At 35.8% G+C, this 9505-nt stretch overlaps 1 protein-coding gene across 1 annotated transcript; it reads left to right on the forward strand.

The window, feature by feature from the left end:
* The first annotated feature begins 3319 nt into the window (after nt 1–3319).
* On the forward strand, nt 3320–4065 carry LOC121727735 (peptidyl-tRNA hydrolase 2, mitochondrial-like). The gene is made up of 2 exons (XM_042115716.1): nt 3320–3590; nt 3678–4065. The coding sequence occupies exons 1-2, from the start codon at nt 3471–3473 to the stop codon at nt 4041–4043; spliced, it is 486 nt and encodes a 161-aa protein (XP_041971650.1). The 5' UTR covers nt 3320–3470; the 3' UTR covers nt 4044–4065.
* Nucleotides 4066–9505: the final 5440 nt, after the last annotated feature.

The following is a 9505-nucleotide window of genomic DNA, read 5'->3' on the forward strand; positions in this document are numbered from 1 at the left end:
TATTTATAAATTCGTGTACTTACTAACAAAAAAGTGGTAGAGGTTAATACAGGGGAATTAATGTAATTTTCATTTACAAATTATTATCTCTATGTAATTTTCATTTACAAAAGTATTATTATAGTACAGGTTCCCTAGAACATTTTTTTTTATTACTATCAAGGTAATTTTTTGCAAGCAGTTTTATTTTGATAAAACGAACAACAATTTCCTCTGCGAAAGTGGTAGCTAACAAAGATAAATATGATTTAATATTTCGATTATGATGGTCTTAAAATATGGATTGTTCTATTCAAAATGCGTTTCAAAATGAAGCTACTCACAAAAAATTAGCTTGATATTAATTAAAAAATTTGTTCTAGGGAACCTGTACTTTTATTTTCTAACACATTAATTAAACATTAAAATAATACTTTTTCATTTTATAAACTATATTTATGTAGGGTAGGATCCGAAACATCTGCATCCGCATTCGCATCCGCGGATGTGAAATAATCGGGATCCGCAACATCCCTGATATTAAATATTGCGTCTATGAAAGTGGTTTCATTACAAAAGTTGCTTTTAATTGCATAAGTTATCGAATTGTATACAAATATTAAGAAATTTAATTGAAAAAAAATCGACTTGAATATCCAACTTTGAAGGCGCGTATCAAAAAAAAATACAAATGCTATCAAGCTGAAATTTTGGGAACACTTATTTTTTACCATGGTTTCTTTATTTTATTAACAAAATTCGCTAATCTTTGACCTTGTCATCATCCCTACGTAACGTGGGAGAGCCATGGTGACGCGGGAGAGCCATGCTTTGGCATGAATGGGCCAGCTCGACCGGAGAAATACCACGGACTCACAGAAAACCTGCGTGAAACAGCGCTTGCGCTGTGTTTCGCCGAGTGAATGGATTTACGGGAGGCCTTCCCTTCCCTACCCTACCCTATTCCCTTCCCTGCCCTCCCCTATTACCCTATTCCCTCTTAAAAGGCCGGCGACGCACCTGCAGCTCTTCTGATGCTGCGAGTGTGGATGGGCGACGGAAGTTGCTTTCCATCAGGTGACCCGTTTGCCCCCTTATTTCATAAAAAAAAGTTGTTTGGCGGTTTTTTAAATTTCTTAATTTTATTTTATTTTATGCTTTTTAAACTTGTGCAGAGTATTTTTTATCAACAGGATCACCGATCATATTATTATCCCAATGAATACCATCTATAATAATGTCCTCTTGGATGAGGCCGTCAATATGAGCCCAAACATGAAACCTCCACTTTGGGTTCATACGGAGCTCGGCTCCTATAGAATCTGAAGGTGATGCTGCAGCATTTATCTACGTCTTACTAGTTGTCGTAAACCCCTGAATTACCGTAAATGATCCCAAACACGAAACCTCTGCTCTAAGTTGGTGAGGAGTTGGGTATCTTATTGATTACCAGGTGATGCTGCAGCACCAGGTCACCTTTCCATTTAAGTGTATATTATAATTCATAAGTGTCACGAACCAGAGCAAAATATAAAACCCATCAAACGACTGCATGTTGCTAATCGCGGTCTATCACGGACCAGATAAACCGTGATTTTCCAGCAATGAGCAGGCTGATGATGAATTATAGTTAAGAACACTCTCGATCATGTCAGCTTTCAAACAAAAAAAAACTAGACTAAAATCGGGCCACCCGTTTGGATGCTACGATGCCACAGACAGACAGACACGTCAAACTTTTAACACCCTTCTTTTTGGTCGAGGGTTAAAAACTATAATCTAGTAAGTATAGTTTTTGTTTTTCAGTTTTGAGAGAGAGTAAAGCGTCACTCAGACAGACGCGGCCTGCGGTGGCGGTGGCGGTGGCGGTCAGTTGGATGACTTGAGAGTTCTAGGAACGACACAGACACACGCGGTCACGCGGCCAAATCATCCAACTGACCGTTACTCGGTCATAACTCATAACAAAGGAGTCGGTCTGCATATTTCATGCAATAAAAGTTTTTAGTGAACATTTAGCTAGGAGCCTAAAAACTGTCGGAGTTTTGCCGAGAATGTAAAAGTGATGTTCTTAAAATTATTGTGACTGGAGTTTTAATGTGCAATATTGGTAGGATATTAACCTCTACTTTACTGAATCGACCGACTTGACTTATTGACTTTACTAAAGCGTCTCCCAGACAGACGTGGCCTGCGGTGGCGGTCAGTTGGATGACTTGAGAGTTCTAGGAACGACACAGACACACGCGGCCACGCGGCCAAGCCATCCAACTGACCGCCACCGCCACCGCAGGCCGCGTCTGTCTGGGAGACGCTTTAGACAGTAGACTTGACTAGACTTTAGACCTGACCACGACCTGACAATAAAGAAAAAAAGCCCACCAAGTGCGAGTTAGACTCGCCCATGAAGGGTTCCGCAGCAACAATAAGGTTTATTTTTTATGAAATTAAAAGGTTTTTTGATTTATTTTTATGTTTCAGTTGATTTAATGAAAGTTAATTTAAGGTTTACCATTTATGACGTATAAAAAAAAACTACTTGCTAGATCTCGTTCAAACCAATTTTCGTTGGTAGTTTTATATATTTTTTTTAGACTTATCATGCCCCTACTTTAGAAGTTTGGAAGAGTCTCTCTTGCAAACTATTCAGGTTAGAAAAAAATGATATAAGAAAGCTCAATATGATTTTTCAAGACCTATCCGTACATACCCCATGAAACGCACAGCTTAGATGAAAAAAAAATTTTTTTGATTCAGTTGCACCTATGGGGACCCCTAAAATTTTTAACATTTTTTCCTTCTTTGTATCAAAATCTTAATGCGGTTCACAGACTACATCTACTTACCAAGTTTTAATAGTATAGCTCTTATAGTTTCGGAGAAAAGTGGCTGTGACATACAGACGGACAGACAGACAGACAGACATACATGACGAATCTATAAGGCTGGCCTCACACAGCCGGAATTTCATAATCGGAAATTCATATTCTCACAGATCGATCTATGAAATTCATAATCTGAAAAAATCAGAATGTGTGTGGACTGTGGAGCGTACCTACTGATATTGTATGATATTCCGGTCTTTCTGAATTAATAATATGAATTTCCGATTTTGAAATTCCGGCTGTGTGAGGCCAGCCTTAGGGTTCCGTTTTCTGCCATTTGGCTACGGAACCCTAAAAACGATGCTGAAAATTATACTAAAGAATATTGTTTTCCCGCCATAATGTACTCTACACTGGCCATGGTTAAATAGCCGAAGTGCCATAATGAGAAAGAATCTACTGTTAATGTCATTATCATACGTCAAACCACCGTCAATTCTCAAACATACGTCCAAGAATTAAAAAGTTTTAGGTTATAAAAGTTTACAAAATAAAATTGAATGCTTTGAACTCTGAGCGTTAATTTTAAGTTCAACTCACTATTTTCGCGACAGCACAAAATATCCTGTGAGCGGTGCTACATATTATACCACCATTAAACGTAAAATGGAAATGAACAATTCATTTTTTGCCGGCATAGGAATTGGTATTTGCATAGGTATTTCAATTTATTCGATAAAGAAATATCTTGGAATGGCTTCTGAAACAACCAAAGCTATTAAAAAGGTCAGTTTCGTACATTACTGGCGTACGAATTACCATAATATGTACCTACTAACAAAATATTATTATTCTTTCTTTGTTGTTTTGCAGTTCACTTCTAAGTCTGAATATAAGGTTGTATTGGTCGTGAGAACTGATTTGAATATGAGCAAGGGCAAAATTGCAGCACAATGTGGTCATGCAGCGGTTGGTGTTTTTGAAAAAGCTTTGAAGAGAGATCCAGAGGGCTTGAAGTCTTGGCAGATGACTGGCCAGGCAAAAATAGCTTTGAAAACAGATTCTGTAGATGAAATTCGTCAAATAGCAGATAATGCTAAAAAGATGGGGATCATAACATCTCTAATCCGTGATGCTGGAAGAACACAAATTGCTCCTAACTCTATAACAGTACTTGGTGTTGGTCCCGCCCCAAAAGATATTGTTGATAAAGTGACCGGACATTTAAAGTTACTATAAAATATATTGTAATAATATTTTATCATTGTTTTACAATTATTGGTTTTACCACAGATGTTTTTACAATTGTTATGAAGTTAAGGGTTCTGAATCCAAGAATGTGAATTGTGAACCCACATATTTTGTAAGAAGCTATGAAGAAGAAAAAAAAAGAAAATTAAAAATAAAGTTAAGTACTTTTGTTAAAGTGCTGTTTTTACATAGGTTAATAACAGCACTTTCACAAAAGTATTTAAAACAATGCAGAAACTTCCAAATGTATATCTATATTCTATAAGGAGGTAGGAGTTCTCTCAGTACCTTTGGAACCATGATACAAAATCTTACTTTTTGGTAGCAAATGCTTATAGTATACTTCACATAAAACTAAAATCACCATAATATGTTTCCATATAAATTTTGAGGAGTTCCCTCGATTAGGTAGGCACTCATGTATCCCATCATCAAGTCACCACTTTTGTGAACATGGTACCAAATTCGAGTCAAAGTTAAAACCCTATACAACAAAAAGAATTTTGAAAATCGGACTAAGTACAAATGGCTGAGTAATCGTTGAATATGTTTACATAAAAAAAAGATACATACAGCCAAACGTTTTACCTCCAACTTTTTGGAATTCCTCCTTTTAAAAAGTCTAGTAGTGGCAATAGTCTCTACATAAAACAAGACTGCAGTCGTAGTTGCGAGTCCTTCATGTTGAGTGTAAACAGTGGCGGCGCAAAACCTTAAATGCATAGGTAATAGTAGTAACATAGGTAATCTATGTGTGCAAAATATATTTTGCGAGGGTCGATGCAATAAGACAGATTTTATTAAAAGATGTTTTTGATCTTCGTAAATCATAAAAAAACGCGCTGTCCAAGGGGCGCGTTTCCTAGGACCGCGAGGCCGTGGGCGGTCGCCCACACTGCCCACGCCTTACGCCGCCTCTGAGTCTAAAAAACATGATCTGCAGATATATATTCACATTTTTCATAGTTATTGTGTTATGTATTGCACTTATCTTATATCTTTAAACGTGCAATTCTTGTATATATTATATATAATTGGAGTCTCGGAATCGGCTCCAACGATTTTCATGAAATTTAGTATATATAGGGTTTCGGGGGCGATAAATCGATCTAGCTAGCTAGAAATCATTTTTAGAAAATGTCATTTTATTCATGTTTTGACCGAGCAAAGCTCGGTCGAATAGCTAGTAATTACTTAAGGAACTAATTTTCAGCGATAATTGGCGCAGGTGCCAGGTGTATGATAAGCGCTGTTGATACAATTTCCACTGGGGCAGCCCGGGAGCGTGCGCAGGCATCAGCGTGCGAAGGCCCTCGGTAGTTTATGGGAAAATCTCGGACAAGCAATTTACTTACTAAGGTGGACGACGAATAGAATAGGGTTGTTGAGGAAGTGATTATGAGGAAGAGGAGGAGGAAGAGGAATTTTCATGCGCAAATTTAGAGGATGCGGATGAGGAAGAGGATATTTTTTGAGGAAGAGGATGCGGATGAGGAAGCGGATGAGGAAAAGGATGATAGGAAATTATAAATACTAGCGGACCCAACCCAAAACTCTTTGTCCTGTGACCTGTCTGTACATAACTAGGTAAGTAACATTACACAAAAAATAATTAAAAGGCCATTTTCCAGTGGACCAAACTATGAATCTAAACCATTCTCAAAACACACACAATAAAGAATCATCAAAATCGGTCCAGCAATTAAGGAGGAGTTCAGTAACATACACAACACACGCACACAAAAAAAAGATAAGTGAATGATACAATCATTCTCTGGCTCTGGCGTGTGCGTTGCCATGATTGGATACGCGACGCGCATGCGCAGTGAAATTCCTCATAAATTCCTCTTAAATTTTGAGGAAGCGATAGCGGAAGAGGAATTTTTTATTTTTATTTATGAGGATGCGGTAACGGTTGAGGAACCCAAAACATTGCGGAACTTCCTCATTATGAGGAAGCGGAAGAGGAATCCTCAGCAACCCCAGAATAGATTACGTGCGAAACTGAGAACCTTCTTCTTCGAAGTTCGAGGTCGGTATCAAAGCTGGTCATCGAATAAATGGTACTTAAGTACTTCATTAATCACCCATCTGTGGTAAAGATTTTTGAATATTGGGCTTCATAAGTGACTAAGTGTTAGGGCAATGTGTATTGACGTGTGTTACACATGGCCCCATCACCCAACACTTGTAACAGAAATGTTACTAACCTACCTATTATGCCTACCCAAAACCTATCATCTTCATATATTTGTTCACATAATATGTGAATGTGTAATAATATTATTATGAGTCGTGATTAGTGATCGTGACCTAGTAATTATTGTAAGTATGTATTTGTTATCAAGGTATGTTTAATGTAGGGGAAACTGGGGACACTTGATCCCCCATTTTGATTTTATGATCTCACGTGTACATTTCTTGAGAAAATATATAACACATGCTAAGTGCTTAGACAACGATGCATAATTTAACCAAGTAAGTACTATATTTTGTGTATTGGTAATTAGGATTAAACTATATAATATGTTTGTAAAAGTTATAGAAATAAAACTGGTAAAACAGGTTTACCCGTATGTAAAGGAGGAATGATCCTCCTAGTTGGATGACTTGATCCGGGGCAGATCAAGTCTCCCATAGTAACGGAGACATGGTTTAGATTCATAAATAGGAGAGGATCGTGTATTCCATAGTCAGGGACATATTGTGTCCCTGACTTCTGTCTAATGAGTAATGACCCATGTGGGTCATTAGACAGAAGTAAATGGCTATTCATCAAGTGTTAGTTTTATTTTCTCTCCAAGAATAATAAAAAAAATTAAGTCTACTTAAGGAACTAAAGCATAGTTTCTCAACCTTATTTTGCTTACCGCCCACTTTGAGAATATGTTTTTTCTAGAGCCCCCCATCTTAATTTTACCTACCATCTGTGGCGAATTTAAAACAGCTATTGCCATTTAATCCATTGCTCGTCCTGGCAAAATACGTGCACACGTGATAAAAATGATTACCATACCTACATTAACAAAAATTAAACGATATTAATTTTTTTTTTACTTTAGTACGTGATTAGCGTGTATTATTTTGCCTTTTTAGACTATATTTTTTAATCTACCCACGCCCCATCTGCGCCATCTCAATGCCCCCTAATTTTCTCTGGATCTTCTACTGCCCCCCCCGAAAGTCTCAAACGTGGGCCCCCTTGTGGGGGTTGTGTGGGATTATCGCCCACGTTGAGAATCTATGAACTAAAAGAATAACCGTTCATAATCAGTAATAGTTAAGATGAATAAAATTTTTAACTTTTGTAACAGTAGCGGATCATGTCTCCCATAGGAAGAAATACATTACAAAAAAAATAGAATCAAGTCTCCCGTAAAATGTACCAAGTCTCCTTTGTAGTAAGTATGTTAGAAAACATAGAGGAAAATAATACACAATTTTTCAATCAAAATACATAGCTAATCAAATATATTACATAATTAAACTGTTGCTTTTGCAAATACATACTTTTTTGTAATAAATAAAAGCCTGTAAATACTCATCAAAATGGGTTTGCGCCGCCATAGAATCTAAAAAGACCTGTCACTTTGAAACGTGAAATAGTTTGTACACATCCGACTGTGAATAAAAGTTTGCTTGTACCTTAGACAAAAAGTGTTGCTAGCATTAATAAGCATTGCTTTGGTAGAATTTCCGTAAATTGAGAGTACCGTGTGTCCCACAGGGATCTAGTGTCCCCAGTTTCCCCTAGGTACGGTACTTTATAGTAACGAAACAGGAAATAAAACTGTAAAATGTAGGTACTTATACTGATTTGTTTGGATTTGTTACTAAATATTGCCCCAAGTTATTTCTTCTTTGATCGTAGGCATATTTCAAACTTAAATAAAACATGCGTTTCCTTGCTTTATTAATTTTATTTATAAGTACGCAATGTTACAAACTATAAGTAATTCATTTCATCGTTTTAACATAAAATTATATTAAGTACTTAGCGAGGTGCTTAAATTAAATCTGTTACTTATAATTAAAATATTGAATAAAATTCAAGTACAACAAAATCTCATTGCATTATTATTATAAACTTTAAAATAGATTAAATTATGTCTCCTTTATTATTACACGATTTTAAACTTAAAAAAATAATTCATGGAATGACAAAAACTTCATGTTACAAAAATTTGTGCTTCGGAATGGAAAATGAAAACTGAGACCTTCAAGCAGCAAAGTAATTAATAAAATATACTTAAGTAAGAAATTAATTACGGCTTGCTATTAAATTCGAAGTTCAGTCTTAAATAATAATAATATTAAGTATCTAATAATAAATAAATTCAATTAAAATGTTTCAAGACCAAAATTAATATTGATATTTTTATGTTAAAAAATGCATTGCTATTGCTTATATTTTTTCCTCACATTTTGAATTAAATCATTATGTAGGTACTTAGGTATAAGGCACCTAATACTGAAAAAATGCATTTGAAATTTTAATAAGTACCTATATGAAAGTTTCTGCTAGAGAGGTACAATAATGATTTTAAAATATTTTTAATTACATCTGCACCTTGTGAAAAAGAATATTAATGGATGCCGTTCGCGTTTGACGTACACGATATGTTAGTTTTATAATTTAAGTACAAAATTCTCTAGTTACTTACAATGATGTCATAAGAAATATTGACTAACTGAGCTAAAAAATAGGTAGGCAGTTACTGTTTATCAAAACATATATAAGTATATCGGCCAGCAGCTGGCCGATTTTGTATCGTAAATTTGTGAGTTAATCACTGAGTTAGTAACGAAACGGAGGAGTGAGCAACGGAAAGTCTCACTTTTGTATGCAAATGAATACAAAAAGTGGCACTTTCCGTTACTCACTCCTCCGTTTCGTTACTAACTCAGTTATTATCTTACAAATGTACGATACAGAATCGGCCAGCATTTGATAACATATTCTTATAAACTGACTTTTTCAAAATCAATATGTATTTTTGCGGTCGTATCCTTTAAAACTGCCTCCTTTGTTTCAATTATCTATATCACAAAAAAGTGTTGAGAACAATTACTGGTTACAATAAATCTTTATAAGATCTTAAGTAGGTACATTTTCTTGCGCATTGTAATATTCGAAAGTAGATAGATACTTAGATGTATCACATGGGCGTACCCAGGATTTCAGCTAGGGGGAGCAGGGGGGGGGGGGGCAGCTCATACCATAGTATATGCATATGCTATTGAAACAAAAAATCATGAAAATTGACTTTAATTCAGCTGCCCCCCCCCTGCCCCTACCTGGGTACGCCCATGATATAGCATAATATTAGGCGTGATTGGGAATCATATAACCTAACCTAAGATATAGGTATAAATCATAATATTATTTTTATCACAAGATCTGCAACTAATTTAAATTTCTGACGTGAAAAAAGGCACCTTTCTACACA

Source organism: Aricia agestis, chromosome 6 (genome assembly GCF_905147365.1).
Source record: "Aricia agestis chromosome 6, ilAriAges1.1, whole genome shotgun sequence".
In the NCBI taxonomy this organism is placed as follows: Eukaryota; Metazoa; Arthropoda; class Insecta; order Lepidoptera; family Lycaenidae; genus Aricia; species Aricia agestis.

What these genes read in the sequence shown, in the direction of transcription:
- LOC121727735 (XM_042115716.1), top strand. Translation starts at nt 3,471, where the DNA reads ATGGAAATGAACAATTCATTTTTTGCCGGCATAGGAATTGGTATTTGC. An exon ending in CAACCAAAGCTATTAAAAAG is followed by an intron (nt 3,591 to 3,677) that starts GTCAGTTTCGTA and finishes GTTGTTTTGCAG; the next exon opens with TTCACTTCTAAGTCTGAATA.